The sequence below is a fragment of the Corythoichthys intestinalis genome, chromosome 10, assembly GCF_030265065.1.
Source record: "Corythoichthys intestinalis isolate RoL2023-P3 chromosome 10, ASM3026506v1, whole genome shotgun sequence".
Classification (NCBI taxonomy): Eukaryota; Metazoa; Chordata; class Actinopteri; order Syngnathiformes; family Syngnathidae; genus Corythoichthys; species Corythoichthys intestinalis.
In genome coordinates this window covers 32,808,588-32,830,247 of record NC_080404.1, presented here as the reverse complement: position 1 = coordinate 32,830,247, position 21,660 = coordinate 32,808,588, and the positions used below count along the sequence as shown (strand labels likewise).

Here is a 21,660-nt window from a genome sequence, read left to right as displayed (position 1 = left end):
CCTCATGTTTTGCAATTTTATTCCATAGGATGTAAAAAAAAAAATCAACTCACCACATTGGAGCGGCCTCCAATGGAAAAGGTGGTAAAAAGTGAACCGAGGCAGAAGCCTGCACGCTTGGCGTTTCGGAAACAGGAAGCGTCATCCCACCTCCGTATATGGTCAAAGCCCCGCCTCTTCTATCACGTCATCCCGTGACGGCTCCTCTCCCGTGGGTTTCGAGTTTTGGCTCCCGGGAAAGAGTGCAGTCCTCGGGGAAAGAGGGCTCAGTTTTGCATGTTCCCATCCAGCGACGACGCGAACGGGGGCCCCTCTTCTCCTCCACAAGCTCCACTTGCACATCTCGCGTGTAGCGCGGAACACCTTCCTTCCACTGGCGAGCAGTGTAGGGAGAACAACAAGAAGAGGCACCTTTTTTCCCAACCCAGCGCCGCGAGTGGGGCTTTCTATTTTTTTTTTTTTTCGTCAAGTCCTAAAGGTTTTGGACGCCGGTGCTTCGGGGATGTGTCCACTTTGAGAGCAGCATCACCCACGAACACAATCACTTTTATTCCTCCACCCCGAAAAAACTGAAAACAAAATACAATATAGCATTTTTGATACGCTGGTGTGTGTGGATATCGCTTAACCCACTTTTGAAATTTGTTGACACCGGACGGAGAGAAGAGGAAGAGCCGACCTGTGTGGACTTTTGGACGGATAAGCACCACGCGTGCTGTGGACCCTTTATTCCCACTCCGGCTTTCCCCCTGATTTTTCCTTGCCTGCACCCTACGCAGGAGGCTCGATGTTTGGGATTCAGGAGACGATACCGCGGGGCGGCACAACCATGAAGGAGGAACCGCTCGGCGGACTCAACTCGGTGCGCTCATGGATGCACACGGCCGGGGTCGTGGACGCCAACACGGCCGCGCAAAGGTACCGGTGCCCACCCCCGCTGAAATAATAATTAAAATAATTTTCAAAAGTCAAAGTTTAATCTCGGCATTGCCTCAAAATGCCAAGATAGAACTTTGACGCTTGAGCACAACGTGACAATTTGAGCACCTTCCACCTCTTCGTCTTCTTGTCATTTTTCTCCCCGCAGCGGTGTCGGCCTGGCCCGGGCGCACTATGAGAAGCAGCCCCCCTCCAACCTCAGGAAGTCCAATTTCTTCCACTTCGTTCTGGCCTTGTACGACAGGCAGGGACAGCCTGTGGAAATCGAGAGGACCGCTTTTGTCGACTTTGTGGAAAAGGAAAAAGTAAGATTTTGCATCATTTATTTTTGCATAGAAAATCCAAACAAACATGCTTTCTTATTGCTTTATTGATATTTCCTCACAGGAACCAACCAGTGAAAAAACCAACAATGGGATACATTACAAACTACAGTTATTGTACAGTAACGGTGAGTTAAAAATGACTCATAATTGATATTTGTAATATTTTTAATTAAACTCAAATTCTCTTGTTTATCCACGCAGGTGTCAGAACAGAACAGGATCTTTACATTCGGCTAATCGATTCCATGACGAAGCAGGTGAGTTGCACGTGCATGCGTGGGAAGGGAAAATAATAATAATAATAATAATAAAATAAAATAAAATATACGACCTAACAAGAGAAGCTGGAAGGCTGCGAGACTCACTTTGTCCGACATTAAAAATTGACACAGGACGTCTGCTCCTTATGATCCCTTTTCTCGCGCAGGCTGAAAGGTGAAACATCAGAAAAAAAGAAGACAAATAAATGTTAAATTTTCCTCATACTAATCACATTTTATTATTTATTAAAAAGGAAAACGCGCAAATGCAATTTTATTTTCTAACCCCCCTCAAAAGCTATTTATTATATGATTTTGCAATTATTCTAAATAGAAGAAATAGAGCCGTGACGTGATTCACACACACATTGACACACAGATTCTTTCGCCAATGATCCGAGTCAATGACGCAGAACAAGCAATTTATGGATTTCTTTTTCGTCGGCTGCAAAACGGCCACATAAATCAAAAGCAATAAGGACAATCGCCCAAAGGAAAAAATCTTAAATAAAATTAAAAAAAATCTTCTAAAAGGTAACCTAATTCTCCCCCACTCCCGCTTATACACATTTCCAAAAATGATATTAAATGATTTTATCATTCACCCCATGTATTTATGATATGCCCCTTTTTATTATTTGAATTGTTGCCGTTAGAAAATAACGAGGGATGAGTGTGCTTAGAAAGAAGAGGATGAGGAGGAGGGATGGAGGGCGGCTTGCCGAAGTGCTAGCTCCTCCACGCCATCTGTTTTTCGCCAATGCTCAAAAATTACTCGAGCGTGCCCCGCCAGACTTGCAGCCGTGCCGCGCGTTTTATCCCCCGAAAAGATCATTGTTAGCGGCTCAAAAATAAACAACAGATTGCCCATTAACACTTTCCCCCAAATATCCCCAGATTAGAAGCATATTGATGACACTTCTATTGGAGCGAAAATTCACCCCCCACCACACACCCCTGTCAGTCTGTCCGTCTTAAATGGATTAAATGGGAGGGAAAACAATGCACATTGGAATTATTAGAGTTTGGAATTTTATCAATTCGCAAAAAAAGTGCTGAAAAAAAAAATACAGTCATATATGAAAATAAAACTCAATTTGTGAATATTAAACGGTGACAGTTGTTAAATAATCATAAATACAATAACATATATATACTGTATGTATGAATGTATACTATATACATATATTAGTTATTGAACACGTTTGAATTGCTTCATGATATATTTGTAATATCTAAATTAATATTTGCATTTCCCATGCAGGCCATAGTTTATGAGGGCCAAGACAAGAATCCGGAAATGTGCAGAGTTCTTCTGACACATGAAATCATGTGCAGGTAAGAGATTTTTTTTGTATGCATATGTGACTCAACTCCATTTTGCATGACAAAGAGTGCTTTTAAACTAAGGAACTCCAACGTAATAGATATTTCATGCTTGTTCCTATACTGTATTTCTTTTTTTGGGGACTATGTTTCATTTGATCGCAAGTGTCAGCAAAGATCAGCGAGGCTTTTAGCAATTTGCGCACGCAAATTTCCCTCTCCCATTGCGCTGCCATTCAAGTGCTGTCACCGATACCCGCGCAAAGGAGAAACGCCTTTTGTTGTTATTGTCGCCCCCCCGCGCCACACCACTCACTCAACTGCAACCCTGCGAGCATTGAATTCGGATACTCGTCGGTTGACCCCCCCTCCCTCCTCTTTTTATTATTATTGTTGCATTGTTTTACTTGTAAAGTGCATGCATCACTTGCTCTTTCGCCCCCCGTCCCACCCCTTCTTTGCATAAACTCATCACTCACACTCAATTTGTGCGCGCATCCATCACTTGGTTTGTCACACGCGGAAATATCCTGTGTGGACATAACATTAGGCACACCTGAGAGTCAACGCACGTGGTAAAAAAAAAATCGACCCTGTGTGAGAGGTATTAATTTAACACAAGGTTTAATAAAGAGAACCATTCCTAAAATTTGTATTGCTACTCCCATTTGGAGTGTTTACATGATTGGATATACAATATAGGACAATAGTTATATTGTTCGTAGAAATGTATTGCATCATGCTGATAGCTGTTTCTTATGGATTGCTTTTATTTTTAATAACTACTTTATATGACCTGCACTGCATTATTGAGATTATTGGAGTATTATATGCTAAAACCTTGGCTGGAAGATCATAATTGTATTTTGCAGTTGCTGTTTAAAAAAATGCAGTGCATCATGCTGAGAGCTGTTCCAAATATTTTATTAGTGATTAATAGCAATTATATTACCCATACTTTATATAGAAGAAGGTAGTTTGCAGTTGTTGTAAAAATGCATGGCATTATATTGACAGCCATTCCTAATTTTTTGCATGCTCTTGTTAATATCTACTTATGTATTGCATTAAAAGCAGTTACGTTACGTTTATATACGGATTGTAAAAGTGTATTTCCTGATATTTTGGCTGCTTGGTGTGAGTTACTTTGCAAGGCATTATTATTGATGACTGTATAATGTACTGTGTATACAGTATGTATTTACATCTAATTTAATGTAAGCACGTTTAATATTATCGTTTGGGTGGCTGTAAATGTGAACTGCAAACACTGAGAGCTGTTCCTAATATTATGTCATGCTTCTTATAATTTTTGTTGTGTTTGCATTATTGTTACTAATAACTACAGGACCATGAATATTCAATATCACTTTTATACAAAGGTTACTTTTTATTGATGTCATTAGTTTGCATTGGTGCAGCAGTATGGTGTGAGTTGTTCCTAATATTTTGGGTACATATCATGACTTTCACCCTTTAGCATTATTGCCAGTATTAACTACATGACCTTCGATACCGTTGACAGTGAATGTAATATTATATAAATAAGCAATATTGTTTGAATGGTACATAATAAATTTTGTTTCTTATTGTAATTTGCAGTTGTGTAGACAAGCACTAAGCAAATAGTGATGAGTATTGAATAATGCTGATAACTGCTCCTAATATTTTCCCTTGCATATAATTATTGTTATCTGGTTATTCTTATGTACAGTATATCTGTACCTTCTCCTATAGAATTTCCAGTGCTGACTTTTGATTGTCATCTGATGTAACAACATGTTTCCTCTTGTAATTTGTAGTGCTTGAAGCAGTCGATTGACACTTATTGACAATATGTTCATTATTGTGCTTGTACAAGTGGACTGAATCATGGCGTGAGCTTTTCCTAATATTTATGTATGTATATATTTTTACTACACAGTATATTGCTGTCTACAATATCGGATTGTATAGATGATTCAGTGCACATTTGTAGGATCCACAGTATTTGAGAGTTCTGTGTAATATTTTGCTCTCACGACTAATGGCGTCGCTATATGCACGGCGTTATCATGACCGTTTAACAATATCAGCATTGACAGTGACGGCACATTGCTGTGGTGAGGTTACATCTGGGCAACACACATGCCAACAACAGAGCTGTCAAAAAATTGTGCCTTCATAATGATAATAATGCTCAATTTGCATTTGTTTTAATAATGTTTGGGAGTATTTGGAATATTTTGCTGTCTACAAGAGTTTTTATGACGACTGGTGTCGCTACAGGCATGGCTTTTTCATTTTTTGTTATTATTAATATTTGCGGTGATTCAGTTTATAGTGATGTGTGTTACTGCCACATGCAAAAATGACTTTCAAAAGAGATAGCATTGACTTTTGAGTGACATTTAATTGAAGAACGTGTGTAATATTGCACTGGATACTATCAAAGACATTGTTAAAATTGTAAATGAACATGATTGCCTTTGTTAAGGGACAATTTTCTTTTCCTTTTTTTTCTGTCCAGGGAGTGCTTAAATTTTATTTTATTTTTGTCTCAAATGTGTTACACAACTTCAAAAGATCTTTTTAGAGTCCTAAATCATGTTATTAATTTTTTTGGTGGGTCTGTGAAAATGTTAGGTCGGCGTGATTATTGCTGCTGTAAATCAGACTTTAAAAAAAAAAAGTCTATTTTTTTATCGTGAGCTCGACCTACAGTATCTTTGCACAAATCTTTTTTGGCTTCCTGCACCATATGGCGTGAATCAATCTTATTCTCACGAGTTTTCATTTCAAATGCAAGCCCGGATGATGAATTTGTTTATTTCTGTTTTTTTTTTTTTTTTTTTAATTCATGTTCAAATCAAAGGATGTGAAAGTCAGCTCGCTGCAAGCTCTGGATTGGCGTAGTAGAAGGAGGGGAAGAGGGGGTTTGCTGTTTGCGGCTGAAACATGTGGTGGAAGATAGATTAGTGCTTTTGAGGCCATAATTGATAAATGCCTCCCAGAAATATTGGTTGAGGGTGGCACCTTGCATCTCCCTCAGAAATAGCAGCTTGGCAATTAGAGGTAAACAAAAGCTGAAGCTGTGAAAAGTGACTCCCCTGCCTCCACCCCCCATGCATCCCCTCCCCTGCAACGCTATAAGCCAAACAACACAACATGTTGTTTTTCCACATTTTTTTTTTTATCTATCAGCATCAATGCAAGCAGTCAAGCTCGCCTCGTGCATGGTCGCCACTCGATAAATGCACGCTGGGCTTTCAGCACTGTTTTGTCAAAAATGTCTTTTCCACCAGTTAGCTGTTGGGTGGGGGGTGAGGATCATTCGAACACCGTTTGAGACTTTTCCGCCTATTTCCTTAGTGCTTTTTTATCAATCAAGAAAATTACAAAGCAAAATTGAATATCTGCTATTTTCATAGTGCCCACCACACAATTGCTTTCAACACATTAGAGTAGGACAATTGGGGTGGTAAAACAGGTGTCAAAACTGACATTTTTTTTAAGCGGAGCATGAACTGTTAGGGGTGCAGATTGTTATGCGACTTGCAAAGTTAAAAATTTTTGGACAATAACTGTTGAAACTAAAATACCGTTTAAAAATTATACAAAACACATTATGAACTTAAGGAGGAATGTAAGGAATGTTTGGAATTATCAGAAAAAAATTGTATTACAGGTAGAAGCAGGAGAATTTGTACTTCGGTAGCTGCACTTGCTTATTTCGTGCGTTTCATTCATCAGTTATCAAAAGAAAACATACAAATACTAATTTACAAGTCCTGTATACATACTTGCAATTAGATGAAAAATGTACTTGCATTGTCTGTAACCCCGTCTTTAGATTCCATTCAATTTCTCAACTCTTTCTTTGTCTGCTACTGATGGCAGTAGACGACCAATCCATTTAAATTGGGATTGGACATCTATTGTCGTCAATGGCACTGAAACATGATCATTCACTGTCAATTCAAATGGATTGGATGTCTTAACGGTGTATTCCTCCTAAATTCTAAGCCATTTTCTGTGTGTCCCAACAGCCGATGCTGTGACAAGAAAAGCTGCGGGAACAGGAATGAGACCCCATCGGACCCGGTGATCATCGACAGGTAAGACTTCTCTCACGCACGGGGGAGGGGGGGTCAAATGAGCGGCTAAACAGCCGAGGGAATGAAACCCGGTCAATGAACGAGCTCCTTTCCCCTCCCTTGATGGCGCCAGATGCCCCCCACTTGGGCTGCCTTGCTTCTTCCCAGCGCAGGGGGGCGTGCGAGTGGCTGAGGGGGGTCTTTCCCAGCTACCTGTGCGCCGAGGGGGCGGTCAACCACCTGGATGGTGGTTGAGGGAAGTTGTGGGGGGGTTTGTTCAGTCGCAGGTGGTTCAATCACTAGAGGATCACGCTGGGAATACACCTAATTAGCTTGGGCAACTCGGTGTTTATTTGGCTGGCACACCCCCTTTTGTTTATCACACTGTCAGTCGTTACCTCTACCTAGCAGATTTTTGTTTGCCAGCCAGCCAAACATACATTTCTGACGTATTATTCATTTGCTGGAGAAAGAGGCTGATTTGTGTGCAGTACGCTATTGTAAAAAAGTTTAACGGTGTAGAAAACTCGTCCATGTAAACCGCTACACCATACCAACAATGGACCAAAATACACCAACAGATTTACTAGGTTTAAATGTGGAATATATATATAGTATGATACTTTACATAGCCCTCTTAGTATGTTTCATAAAGAAGCAGAACCCAGTCTGAGTTTCAAGATCTAAAAATTTCGCCAACGGAAAATAGACTATTCATATATTCAAGCATTTTCAGAGTAACCATTAATCATATTTACCACATTGAAAAAATACAGGACAATTTGAACCAAGAACTTTTCAAAAGTGTTAGAAACAATTTAGTCAATAAACATTGTATGCACAGAAAATAATAGTTAAGTAGACTTTCAAATAGCTAAAATAAACAATTTTTAAAAAATTTGTTTGAATGTCGATAACGCTTCACATATTACACCAAAAAACAGCGATACTGGTTTGCTATGTATGCTGCTATAATAGGTCAATTTAACCTGGAGCAACCCTATAGCATTCATCTTGTCTTCTTGTTAAATCGGAAACCCAACTTAACCTGGAGCAAGTTTAATTATGCAAAATTTTCAGAAGCTAACCATTGTTTTAATAGTTTATCCAACATTCAAATATCTGAAATGGACCAGTGCCATAGTATATTAAGGGTGCCAGGTGGAAACACTGGTGCATCACTTTTCAGCAAACCCCGCCAAATTTTTATTGAACGGACAAACAAAGCCAAACATTTAGTATTGTGAAAAACAAACAAACAACAACAACAAAATTAACAACATAGCATACCAATACAATTATTTTGTCATTTATGAAAAAAAGAAAATAATTAAATTACAGTAAGTTAGTTTGGATATGGGAAGTTGACAGCCATTCCTAGAGGAATGTTGAATGTAAATTAAAACTTTTGAATTGCTAAAATGACTCATTTTGATGTTGCTCATTTTTTAGTTGTCATAATGTGAAAATATTGCCATTAAAATTGCTTGTATCTCATTGTTAATTCAATACATCCAAAGTTGCATTTTCACTATATAATATATTGATTACACCTAGCAAATGAAAATAACTTGAATCTGAATAAAACTTGAATAAAACGTCTCCATTTGCGTAACAGGAAGGCTAATTGTAATAGAAGCGTAACTAATGCAATTGTATGTGTCCTTACTGCAACAACTTTGCACAATATAGTACTGCATTAGCCATTTTCCTTCATTTTGCATTAATCTTAGCAGGAGGTGGGCAATTTGATCCATTCGTCCTTGCGGGAGGTCTGTGCTCCTTCTACCAGCCTGTGTTCCTCCTTTTCTTGTGTTGCTCGCACCTCAAAATACGCATGATGTTAAATATCTGTGACCTTCCATTTTTCTGTCCTAAGTTCAGAAGACCAACAAATCACTTTCCCTGCCACGGATAAGTCATGTTGAATGTGTGTTGTGCAGATTGAGGCTGTGAGGCAGGTTGAGGGGAGGGGTCTATGGAACTTTCAGCACCTCATAAGGAAAGATGCAATTATTAAAAAAAAAAAAAAAAAAAAAAAAAAAAAAAAAAAAAGTTCAAAATGAACTACGTCTGCCAAGCTCCCTCTACTGGCTAACTCAGAACCTACAGGCAATATTAGGTCTAAAATTAATGATGTAAGGCTCCGATGTAAGAATCGATGCAAATACTTAACTACATTACCTAGAGTAGTCATTTTAGTGAGTGTCCTCCCCAAGAAGAACAAAGTGAGTGAGTTTTTGAGACCTCCCTCTGGGTGATCTAAAAATAAATAAATATCTATATCAATGTCTGTCTTACCAAGAGCACAAGTGCCACATCCGAGCTGTAATAGAAGACAGTGGTGCCTTGCGACAACAGTCAAAATTCGAAACACTTGAAATGTATGAAAAATCCAATGATCTCTTCCAGCCTCCCAAGAAAAATAAGTATTTAACTTATTCACTCCCAGCCATTTTCACCGGCGCAAAGTCCTTTGCTCCCGGCCGTTTTACTGGATTTTGACTGATTTTGAAAGGCCAACAGAAAATTCTGTTCTATTGCTATATTAACATGCAACCCACCAAAAGAAAGATTATACTCTCTTCTTTCAGCAGAAAAAAGTAAGTTCATATCTTTTTCCATTCTTTAGAAATCAGCATTAGAAAATAGCTTAGTTTGAGCAATTTTCCAATTTCTGATGAAAAAAAATTGAGCTTTTTGTGAAAGCATACATTTCAAACATAAGTTTGACTTTAACATAGCTATTTTTTTGCTTTAGCGACATCCCAAACATCTGAATAATGTTTTCCTTTTACAAAATAACAGAAACAACAAGACAAATAGAGCTTTTGATAGCAAAGTAACAATTTATTTACACATAACTGAAAGATGACGCTATTGTGGACGCGACAGCCGGTTAAACTTTTCCCTCATTGTCGCCTGTCTCAAAAAGATTAATTTTTTTAGTCTCTGCGGGCTCTGCTTGCGAGCAGCACGGGCTCAACGGCATCTAGTGGTCCCGGTCGTTCTGCTCGGTTGTCCAGCGCCTGGTAGCCCGGGCGTCCTAGCGGTTGTTCTGCTTGGTGTCTGCCGCCTGACATCCATTCGGTCGTCTTCTGTCGGCGCCCCGGCTTTGCGGCTTGGCCTCCCGTTGCCGTTGAATAGTGTTTGTGGGTCTTACCAAATGCGCTACTGCCCTCCAGTGGCCAGTTTTATTGCTTTAAAAGAGCTTTGGAGCTCAATTGAATCAGGACCAAGAGATGTCTTTTTCGGGGAAAAAAAAAAGAAAAAAACAACATAAAAAACGTATAAAAATGTCTTTTGGACACTGCTAATTTAAAGTCACAGCAGAAGGATGAAAAGATTGGACCTGGGGCTGTCAAACGATTAAAAATTTTAATCGATTTAATCACAGTTTAAAAATTAATTAATCGTAACTAATCGCAATTCAAACCATCTATAAAGTATGCCATATTTTTTCTGTAAATTATTGTTAGAATGGAAAGATAAGACACAAGACGGATATATACTGTATATTCAACATACTGTACATAAGTGCTGTATTGGTTTATTATAACAATATATCAACAAGATGGCATTGACATTAACTGTCAAAGCGATCCATGGATAGAAAGACTTATAGTTCTTAAAAGATAAATGTTAGTACAAGTTATAGAAATTTTATATTAAAACCCTCTTAATGTTTTCGTTTTAATAAAATTTGTAAAACTTTCAATCAAAAAAATAAACTAGTAGCTCGCCATTGTTGATGTCAATAATTACACAATGGTGCTGAAACCCATAAAATCAGTCGCACCCAAGCGCCAGCAGAGGGTGACAAAACACCCAAAAACACAAAGAACAAGTGCACATGACACTGTGCTGTCATTTTAATCTGTTTGAGCGGGACATGTGCGTTAATTGTGTCAAATATTTTAACGTGATTAATTTAAAAAATTAATTACCGCCCGTTAAAGCGATAATTTTGACAGCCCTAATTGGAACATGATTGGACGTCTGTCATCACGGGCAATGGAAGAAACTTTACAAAAACATCGCAACCACATAATACTGTAAATCAAGAAGAATTAAAGCGCTTTCTTCATCGTTGTGCCACCTGAGGGCAGTATAACAGCACTTGCGGTAACTCATTTTAGTAATAGTATTTCTTTGCAAAGGATTAACTCATTGGCTGCCATTGACAGAGATACACATGTAATCCAGTACGGATTGGACATTTATCGCTGTCAATTAGGACTGGGAAACTCTTGGTACCTCACGTTACGATACAATTTGCGATACAAAGCTTACGATAACGATGGTCTGACGATATAGCGATACAACGATTTTCGATACATTGGTCAGGAAATCATTCGAGGATATTCTACAAAAAAACTAATAAACAGAAAAACAAACTTCTGCTGTGAATTGGAATGAGTTTATCACTCGTAGACGTCCAATCCATTTGAACTGGGAGGGAGGCAGCGAATGAACATTCGTTCATTCGCTGCCATCCCTCCCACTTCAAACGGATTGAACGTCTATGGCCGTCAGTGGCAGCCGATACCAGGCAATGAGTAATTTTTATGCCATTTATGGTCATTTACCTGTTGATTTTCAGTTACTTCCTGTTTATTTTGGGGTATTTTATGGGTCACTTGCTGTTTATTTTGTGTTACAGAACAGGAAGTGACCTGGGAATCACCCAAATGAACAGGCAGTGACTCAAACTCAACAGAAAATTACCTGTAAATGCACTAAAATGAAAAACAAGTGACCTGTAAATGCCCCGAAAATCGGACCGAATTACTGTGAATGCTCTGGTTTTGAATGAACGAACGAACGTTCCCAGTCTAAATGGATTGGGCGTCGAGCACCGTCAATGGCAGCCATTTCTTTTTATTTATTTATTTTTTAATTGACACCTTTTTAAAACGAATCTCGATTCTTGAGAGGAGCATATCGATAACCTTTTTGGATACAAAGTATCACGATACATCACCATTTCGATATTTTGTCACACCCCTACTGTCAATTGTATTGAAAAATGCTCATTCACTGTCAGCCCTTCCAGTAAAAATCTGTCTTTCTACATGTGTTGCATCACTGTTAGTAGAGGCGTGCAAAATTTCTGATTGTTAGATTATTCGCGATTCGGCCGTGGAAGATTCGATAACGATTCACAAACATCCAAATTCCGATTACTGAATTATACCAGGTAAGGCGGAAATAAAACGCAGTCAGCGCGGTCTTCGGGACGCAATGAGGAACGGACCGGGAGTAAATATCATGTGCAGCTAATGCCGCTAGGTAAAAAAAACAATAATACCTGAGCCGCTACAAAGAGCGCCCAGTTGCTAGTTGCTACAAACATACGGCAACATACGGCTATGGTAGATATCACATATATCTAGACTAGATGTGAAATGACAGACTTTCCCGCGCTAGTAAACGCGCCATCTTAAAGCAGTAGACTTCTCTAGAAGGCTCTGTTGTAGAGAACCTAATTACTTTTTATCTAAAATACCCCTAAATCGGCAAAATCTTGACTTGAATCTATCTTTAAATGATAAAACAGTTTTAAAACTTTCACATGTCTAAAGTAGACATGAGGGAAATATCATGTGCAGCTAATGCCGTTAGGTAAAAAAAACAATAATACCTGAGCCGCTACAAACAGCGCCCAGTTGCTAGTTGCTACAAACATACGGCAACATACGGCTATGGTAGATATCACATATATCTAGACTAGATGTGAAATGACAGACTTTCCCGCGCTAGTAAACCGGCGCCATCTTAAAGCAGTAGACTTGTCTAGAAGGCTCTGTTGTAGAGAACCTCATAACTTTTTATCTAAAATACCCCTAAATCGGCAAAATCTTGACTTGAATCTATCTTTAAATGATGAAACCGTTTTAAAACTTTCACATGTCTAAAGTAGACATGAGGGAAATTATGGAATAACGGGCGCAATTTTAACAACTTTAACGGATGATTCACAACATTAAATTAATTGAATGTAGTTTAAAGCTGCTGATACAGAATGGGGACTTGAGTATTTTATTTACTGTTTTTAACCGGTAACTTGATACTAAAATAGTAGTTTGGTTCATTTAGCCTGAGAGGATTTTGAACAATTTTGGAACAAATAAACCAAACATTAAAAAAAAAAAAAAAAAAAAAAAAAAAAATGGGGGCAGGGGGGTATCAATAATCGATTTATAATCGAATCGGAGTCTCTGAATCGTAATCGAATCGTTAGGTGCCCAAAGATTCCCACCTCTAACTGTTAGTGTTCATATTTTTGTGTTCCATCCAAGTGCTGCTTAAATATATTGTGTGGACTAGGGAGGTGAGGCAGGGTGAGAGGAAGGGAAGAGTAGAGGGGTCCAGCATGGGTGGTGGGGGGGGTGGCATCTCAATGTAACTCTCGCCACGTCGTAGGGAGAGACAGCAATGCTAATGTTTGACTAGGCGGAATCACTGTTTGCTTAGCGGCGAATGCCTGCTATCTGACAGAGGGGACAACTCTCTTATTAGTAATCAAATAGGGCTGAGCAGTTGTTGCTGCCACTCCACTCCAGCCGCTTCTCATGCATGGGGAAGTAGGAGCCGACTGCCCTGGGAGCCTGGATGGATTACCGGAGCTACTGCTGTCTGCGGGGCAAACTCTCTCTCTCGCTCACACACACGCAAGGACACAGACAGAAGGGATGCTGCATGCGACGCGCTCTTAATGCATCGGCGGCGCGGAAAGCAGGCGACGCTGCTTTCATGTTGGCTTTGTGTCATTCAAGAGTTTCGCACGCGCATTGTTCCACAATCGGCGGGACAAAACGTGTAACTTAAGTACAATGCGAGCGGGATGGATGCTAGGGGAGGAGGAAGAATTAAAGTCAAGCAAGGAGAAGGGAAAAGGAATGGACGAAGGGGGTGGATATTGTAAGCTCAACCGGCTCAGGGAAGGGCTCGGGTTTTCATTGTGACGGCTCTGAATGGGAGCGGAGTATCCCTTTCCTCGCACAATGAGCGGCTCTGTTGAAACACAAAAGCATATGTTCCTCATTAGACCCTCCCATTGTCTCCATGTCGTAACTATGAGCCTGTCAGCGCGGCCTCATGGACCCTCGCAGGTTCCCAGTGACCAGGGGAGGCTCGTTACTAAAATTAAAACAAACAAACAAAAAAAGCGGGCTCAGACTTATATTTTTCTTTACTTATTTTACACTTGTGTGTTAAATTATTCACCCGACCGCTCCACGCTGGCCTTTTACTGCCGTTTGTGTTACATGTGTCGCTCTCGCACGTACGTCATTACGAGGCACCTGCGCCGTCGCCTGATTACTTCCAAGTGACGCAAGTTTCAGCCGCCCAGGTCCGATTGCCCGAATCGGCCGCGTCTGCATACAATTACGGCGTGGAAACCTGACCTTTGGAAACACACGTGCTTCACCGAGAATTTAGGGGGGAGTACAGTCAAGTTAAGCACCTGAACTGAGTTCAAACTGGACCGTTTTCCAGAAACAGCCCTGCTATTAAATGTGCACATGCACAGACCTCAACTAAATGGTAACAATGGTAACCACTATATGTTTCATGGTGGTCGACTCGAGACGTCCTATGAATGTTAGACGCTGACACAAAAACACTTTGTGTCCAGAAAATAATGCTAAGATATAGGATTATAATAATATGATAACTGAATGTTCAACTCGATATCGATACTCTAAAAATACTCAATACCATTTTCGAGAAGACGTCTGTGTATATACATATATTAGTGGTGTCAAATTTATCGCGTTAACAGGCGGTAATTAACTTTTGAAATTAATCACGTTAAAATATTTCACGCAATTAACGCATGCGCGGAATGACCCGCTCATGTATTGGCTCAAACAGATTACAATGATGCGTTTTTTTTTTGCACAGGGCTAAGAGGCAGAGAAAGGCGAGTGGACACAGGTGTTAATTGGACCGCGCCGTTTATTGGCATAAGCTTCGGCAAGTCCTTCACAACAAACTTAAGTATCGTTTAGTGAAAGCACAACAAAAATAATATTCCTATCTCTCATAAAAAATAATGTTCATTCCCAATCAAAATAGCTATGCAAAATACACATAAAACTTACTCAGACTTTGGTCAAACTCTATTCAAACATTTCGTTTAGCTCAACAAATACACTGGATGGCAATATTTAGTCACAATATACAAATTATCAGAGGTCTCGTATGTTGTGAAGCCAGCACTCAAATGACCTTGAAGTACAATAGATTGGAACTACAGCGAGTCGAGGGACTAAACATACTCATTGGCTTGATTTCTAAGTAATTTAAAACTCGCCATTGACACCTTGTGGTGTATTTCAATCCCTACCTTACGAAGTTAAAGACTGACGTCACCGCTCGGCGACGTCAACAATGGCGAGCTACTAGTTTATTTTTTGATTGAAAAGTTTACAAATTTTATTTAAAAAATGAAGGTTAGAGATGGTTTGAATTGCAATTAATTACGATTAATTAATTTTTAAGCTGTGATTAATTCAATTAAAAATTTTAATCGTTTGACAGCCCTTGACAGTGGTGCCTCGACGTACGATGGCTTTGACATTCGACGTAAAATTGAACCCTCCAATTGTTTATACATTCGACGACATGCTCGAAATACGACGATTTATGAAAGCACCGCAGTTTGTTTTCCCGCAAGACCGACGCACGGTGGATTTGCTTGTGAGAGAAATCAACATGGGTTCAAAGAAGATTAGTGCAGGTGGTGAAAAAGGAAAAAGTTTACGCTTACCATTGAAATGAAGATGGAAATGATAAAAAAAAAAAAATATATATATATATATATATATATATATATATATATGAGCGTGGTGTGTGTGCGCGTCCGTGAACTGGCTCAAAAATACATCCGTAGAATGATCTCAACGGTCCTTCTCTGACATCCATTCGCCAGTCTTTGTAAGTTAAGGTGACAATTATTATTGTGGTAACATCGCCAAAGGAATCGCCAACTTCATCAGGTTTTTAATCATTTATTTCAGAACCTGGGCAACACAACATGCCTACTGTCCGCCTTAGTCGACGCCAAGTCCCCCAACAAAACATAAAACAGAAAGTAAAATATCTACTGCACTCTCGCACTGCAAAACACATCTGCCACATTAGAACCCGATTCGTTACATTATTATAGGAATTATTAATTATTATTATTATAATACTGTATTATTATTACGATTTTTATCTATAATTTATTTGTTTTGCTATGTGTAATTGCCATTTGTAAAAGTACAAGCAGGATTTATTAAGGATTTAGTGTAGGTTTTCGGGCTGTGGAACGCATTAATGGAATTGTAATGTATTCTTATTGGAAAATCCTGCTCGACATACGACCATTTTGACTTACAAACAAGGTCCTGGAACGAATTAACTTTGTATGTAGAGGTACAACTGTATATGAACAAGGAAATTGCAACAAATATACCGGTACGCCATTACCATTACTATCAAGAGTAGTGCAAAATCAAATATGCCCCAGCAGAACTTATTTCTGGTGACCTGCTAAAGTGCAAAAACAAATGTATAAATCAAACCACAACATTTTTTAGGAGTAATACTGTAAGACGGCCCTGATTATAAGACGACCCCCTCTTTTTCAAGACTCAAGTTTGAAAAAAGACTTTTTGAACAATATATTTGAGAGAAAAAGCATGTTATTTTGCCTCATTCAAATCTTAATATCTGAACATTTAAATATGTAAACTAAAGTGCAATCAAATTCATAAATGAATGGCTTCTGGTTTTTGAAATGTAAATAAACCAATCTATTGTGATAAAACAACAACATTGCAAGACATGCATTACCATCAAAGTGAAGTCTAACTGTAACTGTAGTCTTGAAACAAATCTGAATGAGGAAAAACATTGCAATAAAATAATGCATACTGGTTAAACTAAAAAGACTAGCCGAGATCTGTCATGACAGAACATCGCTTCAATGATATCTGGCGCCATCTAGCATCGTGAATGGGTATAATGTCTAGACCGCGAATATAAGACGACCCCCCTCTTTTTCAGTCTTATTTCAATGCAAAAAACACCGTCTTAGATTCGGGCCAATGCGGTACTTTGCAACTCACTGAAATGTTAGCTGGATGAAAAACAAAAACTATAACATTAACAACCCAGTTCCTTTTTTGCCCCAGATGGGCCCAGTATTGAAACTTTTGCAATCAAATATCGCATCTGGATACAAGATTTCATTTCATGCTCCGATACTTTTGACAACCCAACTACGTCTACTTTTTGTAACAAATTGGACCAATCTTTTTCTGTATTTTCCAAATGGTTGTGAAGATAAAGCTTGAACTTTGACAACACTAATAAAGAAGGGTTTCAAAAAAGGTGTACAGCTAGGGAAAAAAAACATGCACAATAACTATTCCGTTTATTATAAATACAAAGAAAAAGTACTGTATACTGCCTACCTACTACACAGACATTAGCTTTAACTTTGATTGCACTACTTGTTATTCAGTTTTTTTTTTCCATTTGTATTTTTTTAACAACTTGAGTTAGTGTGTGACTTTTTTCCCTACAAAATCCTATTCCACTAAATTTTCAAATTAGGTCAGACGGTTAAGAATAAGGTCATGAGAGTTTCATAATGTTCAGTCAGAGCCATTTTGGAGCTGTAAGAGGCTCAAAAAAAAGGACAGTTCTCTACTAATTATAGTGTATAAAATGTTTAGAAAATATTAGCATTTAGGTCATTTTGCAAAGTGGGTAGGTCAGCGTTAGGGCAATTTGTGTGTTGTCACTTTTTGTACATATCCCAACTATTCACACCATGATGTCATATTCATGGCTACATGTAGTTAGGCAGTTAGAGTCAGGGCACATCTGTTCCATGGCATGAGTCATAAAAATATTTGGGGCTCTGCAGGTCACTCAGAAAATGTCAGTGTTCTACTAATTAAAGTGCCTTACTTTTCATACAAATTTTGACTTTTTATTATGCCGCATTTAAAGTAACGACTAGTTCAGAGGTGAGAGTTTGGACACATCTGTTTAGTGAGATCAGTCGTAAAAATATTTTGGGGACTGCAAGTCACTTAGAAAATGTCGTTTTACGACTAGCCCACACCAAATTTACTCTATTTTAACATATTATCCAAAAGAATATAAGATTTGGACGGATATTAATTGGAGTGTGTTGCTTTTTGTGCAAAATTAAACTGATGTTGCGATTTTTTGAGTGATTTTGAGTTTAGGGTTGGGGCGCACATGTCCCATAACATGTTCGCAAGTAACCCAGAAAATGTCACTTTCCTCCTCAGTCACTCGAATTTTTTCCCGTACAAAATCCTCCTAAATTCTCGTGAGAACAGGCTCCTTGGACTGTATCATTGATGGCGTTCACGCACTGTAACATTTTCCCAGATGGTAACGCGGGGGTGGAGGAGAGGGGGGCTAAAGGGGGGGAGGGGTGCGTGTGCTGCTAGCTGGCATCTAGCGAGACATTAACTGGCGTTCCCATGGATCTGGCATGTCCGACAGAGTTTGGGAAACTTATCATTCCGAATGTGTCCTATTTTCCTGCGGTCAGGCCAGACATCTGTTTACCCTATTTTCCCTTGGAGTTCTGATACATTTTTTTTTTTTAGCTGAAGAGGAAGGATTCTCTTAAAAAAAGTTGGTTGGATATAGAGACCCAACAGCTGTCCCGTAGTTTCAGCACTGCTTGCACTTTAAATATTTCAACAGTTAAATTTTGATGCCTTTGCATTATTCATCTGCATTTTCACATGAAGGGAAGTTGCGTTTTTGTTGGATTTGTGACTTTCTACGTCTTCGGGGAGCGTCGGTGCATTGCAAAATGAACACTTTCCATCGTGTCCCCATTTTTAAATCAAACACCCGAAAAGTCTCGGCACCAGAGTGGAATTAAAAGTCATTTTGATCCACGAACGCAGTCGGGTAATAATCGAGAGTGGATCTAGCAGAACCCCGCAGATGTCACATTTCTAAGTTAATGGTGCCTTAAAGTAAGTGGGGGTGTAGCTTTATTCAGTGGGTAATTTGAGTCTTTAGAATGATAGTGATGAGATAGCCAATATGTGATTAGATGCGTCGCCCGTCTACAGTGCGCGCCGAGCGTTGCGCGCATAACTCAATTTGCCGAGACTGGGGCGCACTCGCTGGTCGTCCTCACTCGCTCGCATATTGACTTTGTCTCCTCTCGTGTGAAAGATTAGACACATTGTTGTGGCTCACGCATGGATTTTGTAATAAGACAACAGTGCGGCGTTGAAAGACGAGAGAAAGTGACTCATTCCCAGCGCCCGGGTTCAAAGTTCATCTTCGACTCTAGAAATATGCGCTCAGAAGAGTGGGCGGAGCTACATTATTCCTTTTACTAGAGCTGTAGGGTATAATTCGTGGGTCCCAACTAATGTGTTTATACTGCTGCTGTCTTTATATATGAATGCACTAAAAGAAATTAACAATACAAATAAATTAAATAGCCAAATAAAAAAATCTACCATGAAATAAAGATGCTGATTCTTATATACCGTATTGACCCGAATATAAGACGACCCTGATTATAAGACGACCCCCTCTTTTTCAAGACTCAAGTTTGAAAAAAGACTTTTTGAACACCGAATTAATTTTTATACAGAAAATAATTACATCTGAAACAAATGATTAAAACAATATATTTGAGAGAAAAAACACGTTATTTTGCCTCATTCAAATCTTAATATCTGAACATTTAAATATGTAAACTAAAGTGCAATCACATTCGTAAATGAATGGCTTCTGGTTTTTGAAATGTAAATAAACCAATCGATTCTGATAAAACAACAAAATTGCAATAACTGCATTAACCATCAAAGTGAAGTCTAAATGTAACTGTAGTCTTGAAACAAATCTGAATAAGGAAAAACATTGCAATAAAATAATGCAAACTGGTAAAACTGGTAGCTGAGATCTGTCATGAGATTATCGCTTCAATGATATCTGGCGCCATCTAGCGTCGTGAATGGGGAGGGTCGCTGAGATCTGTCATAACAGAACATCGCTTCAATGATATCTGGCGTCATCTAGCGTCGTGAACGGGTATAATGTCTAGACCGCGAATATAAGACGAACCCCTCTTTTTCAATCTTATTTTAATGCGAAAAACACGTCTTATATTCGAGCCAATACTGTAATGAAAAGAAAAATCCTAAAATTATACCGATCTCTTATAGTATACAAAAAATAACAGTCATTCATTAAAACATGTAAAAGTTTGGATTAAATTGAAATAATGACTAATGAAAAAAATAATGGAATACATTGACAAAAACTCATAAATAGTAATATATCACAAAAACCAAAATAATTCTACGATACATGAAAAACGTTCATTAAATCTCTTTCATTACAATTGACAAAAATTGACATCAAATCCATTATGAATGGGAGTGTTGGCAGCCAATGAGTTGAAAAATACAAAAATAAAATAAAAACAGAAAAAAATCCAGGACAGAAATCCCCCAAATATTTTTCACATAATATAAAGGAATACTTTCTCCTTGTGATTAGTGGTATGGGAATCCAGATGATGTCAACATCCTCCGTGTTCCGACACACCCCGGATGCAAACCCACGCCACCTCCTTTCATTCCGGCCGTCACGGCGCTCCCTTTCACTTCCTGTCCCAAAGGTCAAAGAGCAACGACCTCTAGAGAGCAGCCCCGCCACTGAATAATTCATGACATTGACTTGTTATTTTCTCCCCTTGTCTTCTTTTTGGTCAGCACACGCGCACACAAACGACTGTGCTGCAGGAGGCTTTTATTCATTTAGCTCATTTATAAAGGCCTCAGCACACCTGTTCTTGTGTTAATGCAATTACATTTTGGCCTAATGTACATTTTGCTTAGCCCCCTCCCCGTTATGTCCCTCATTAGCCAGCCCGTATTTTCCAAATGACTTTGCGTTATCGTTCATTTGCGCGGCACCTACGAGGTCATTTCCCAGAGTGCACTTGACTTGTTGTCAAGTTGTTTACCAGAAACAAAAGGCGGGAGCCCTCCGACGTCCCGCTTGTCTCCCCTCCCGTCCCCGCCATCGGCCTCGCGCAGACACAAATCTGGGGGAATTTGCGTGCTCCCCATCTGGTTTTTGCAAAAGCGTGATTACCTCCAAAAGCTGAACAAATGCCAGTATTTATAAGGTCAGGCCTTTATGTGGAAATGTGATGTAAATGAGAATCAGCGAAAGGGGACATTAAACAAAATTAAATTCATTGTCTCCTTTAATGTCATTTACATTTTTGGCTAAGCCGCACTCTGTCAAAAGAGGATTTCTAAAACCATTTTAATTGCGCGATGGAGAGGAGGGCGTGTTTGCGCCGGGCGTCTTGATAACCTGCGACGGCCGCTCTGTTTATGAAGCTCCTAAATGAAATTCGGTCTTTTTTTTTTCCCCACCGCATCTGCACGGAGGCAATTAAGATGGCACTCAGTCACCGGTGATAATCTGCTGCCTCCCTAATGAAAATCATAAAAGAGGAAGGGTCAGCGTTGTTGGGATTGCTGCAGGTGCCTTCTTTCTATATTTACACACCTGTGTAAACCTCGGTTACTCAGTACAAAGTTAGCGAGTAATTCACGCAATTGAGCTGATTGGATGCCAGGATGGTTAACTGTCAAGTGCGCTTGGCTTGATTGAAAATAATGACTGCTGAAGAGCAAA

The 21,660-nt window shown here is 39.2% G+C and overlaps 1 protein-coding gene across 4 annotated transcripts in view; it reads left to right on the top strand.

Moving 5' to 3' along the window:
• Positions 1-200: 200 nt before the first annotated feature.
• Positions 201-21,660, top strand: part of ebf3b (EBF transcription factor 3b) — a 120,830-nt gene continuing 99,370 nt past the window's right edge. For 2 of the 4 annotated variants that reach the window (XM_057848401.1, XM_057848400.1), the window contains exons 1-6: positions 203-918; positions 1,088-1,244; positions 1,327-1,390; positions 1,467-1,522; positions 2,790-2,863; positions 6,880-6,948. In XM_057848401.1, the coding sequence (XP_057704384.1) occupies positions 788-918; positions 1,088-1,244; positions 1,327-1,390; positions 1,467-1,522; positions 2,790-2,863; positions 6,880-6,948 (551 nt within the window). In that variant the 5' untranslated portion in view covers positions 203-787. Of the gene's footprint in view, positions 919-1,087; positions 1,245-1,326; positions 1,391-1,466; positions 1,523-2,789; positions 2,864-6,879; positions 6,949-21,660 lie in introns of all 4 variants that reach the window. The other 2 variants (XM_057848399.1, XM_057848398.1) reach the window with 2 other exon arrangements.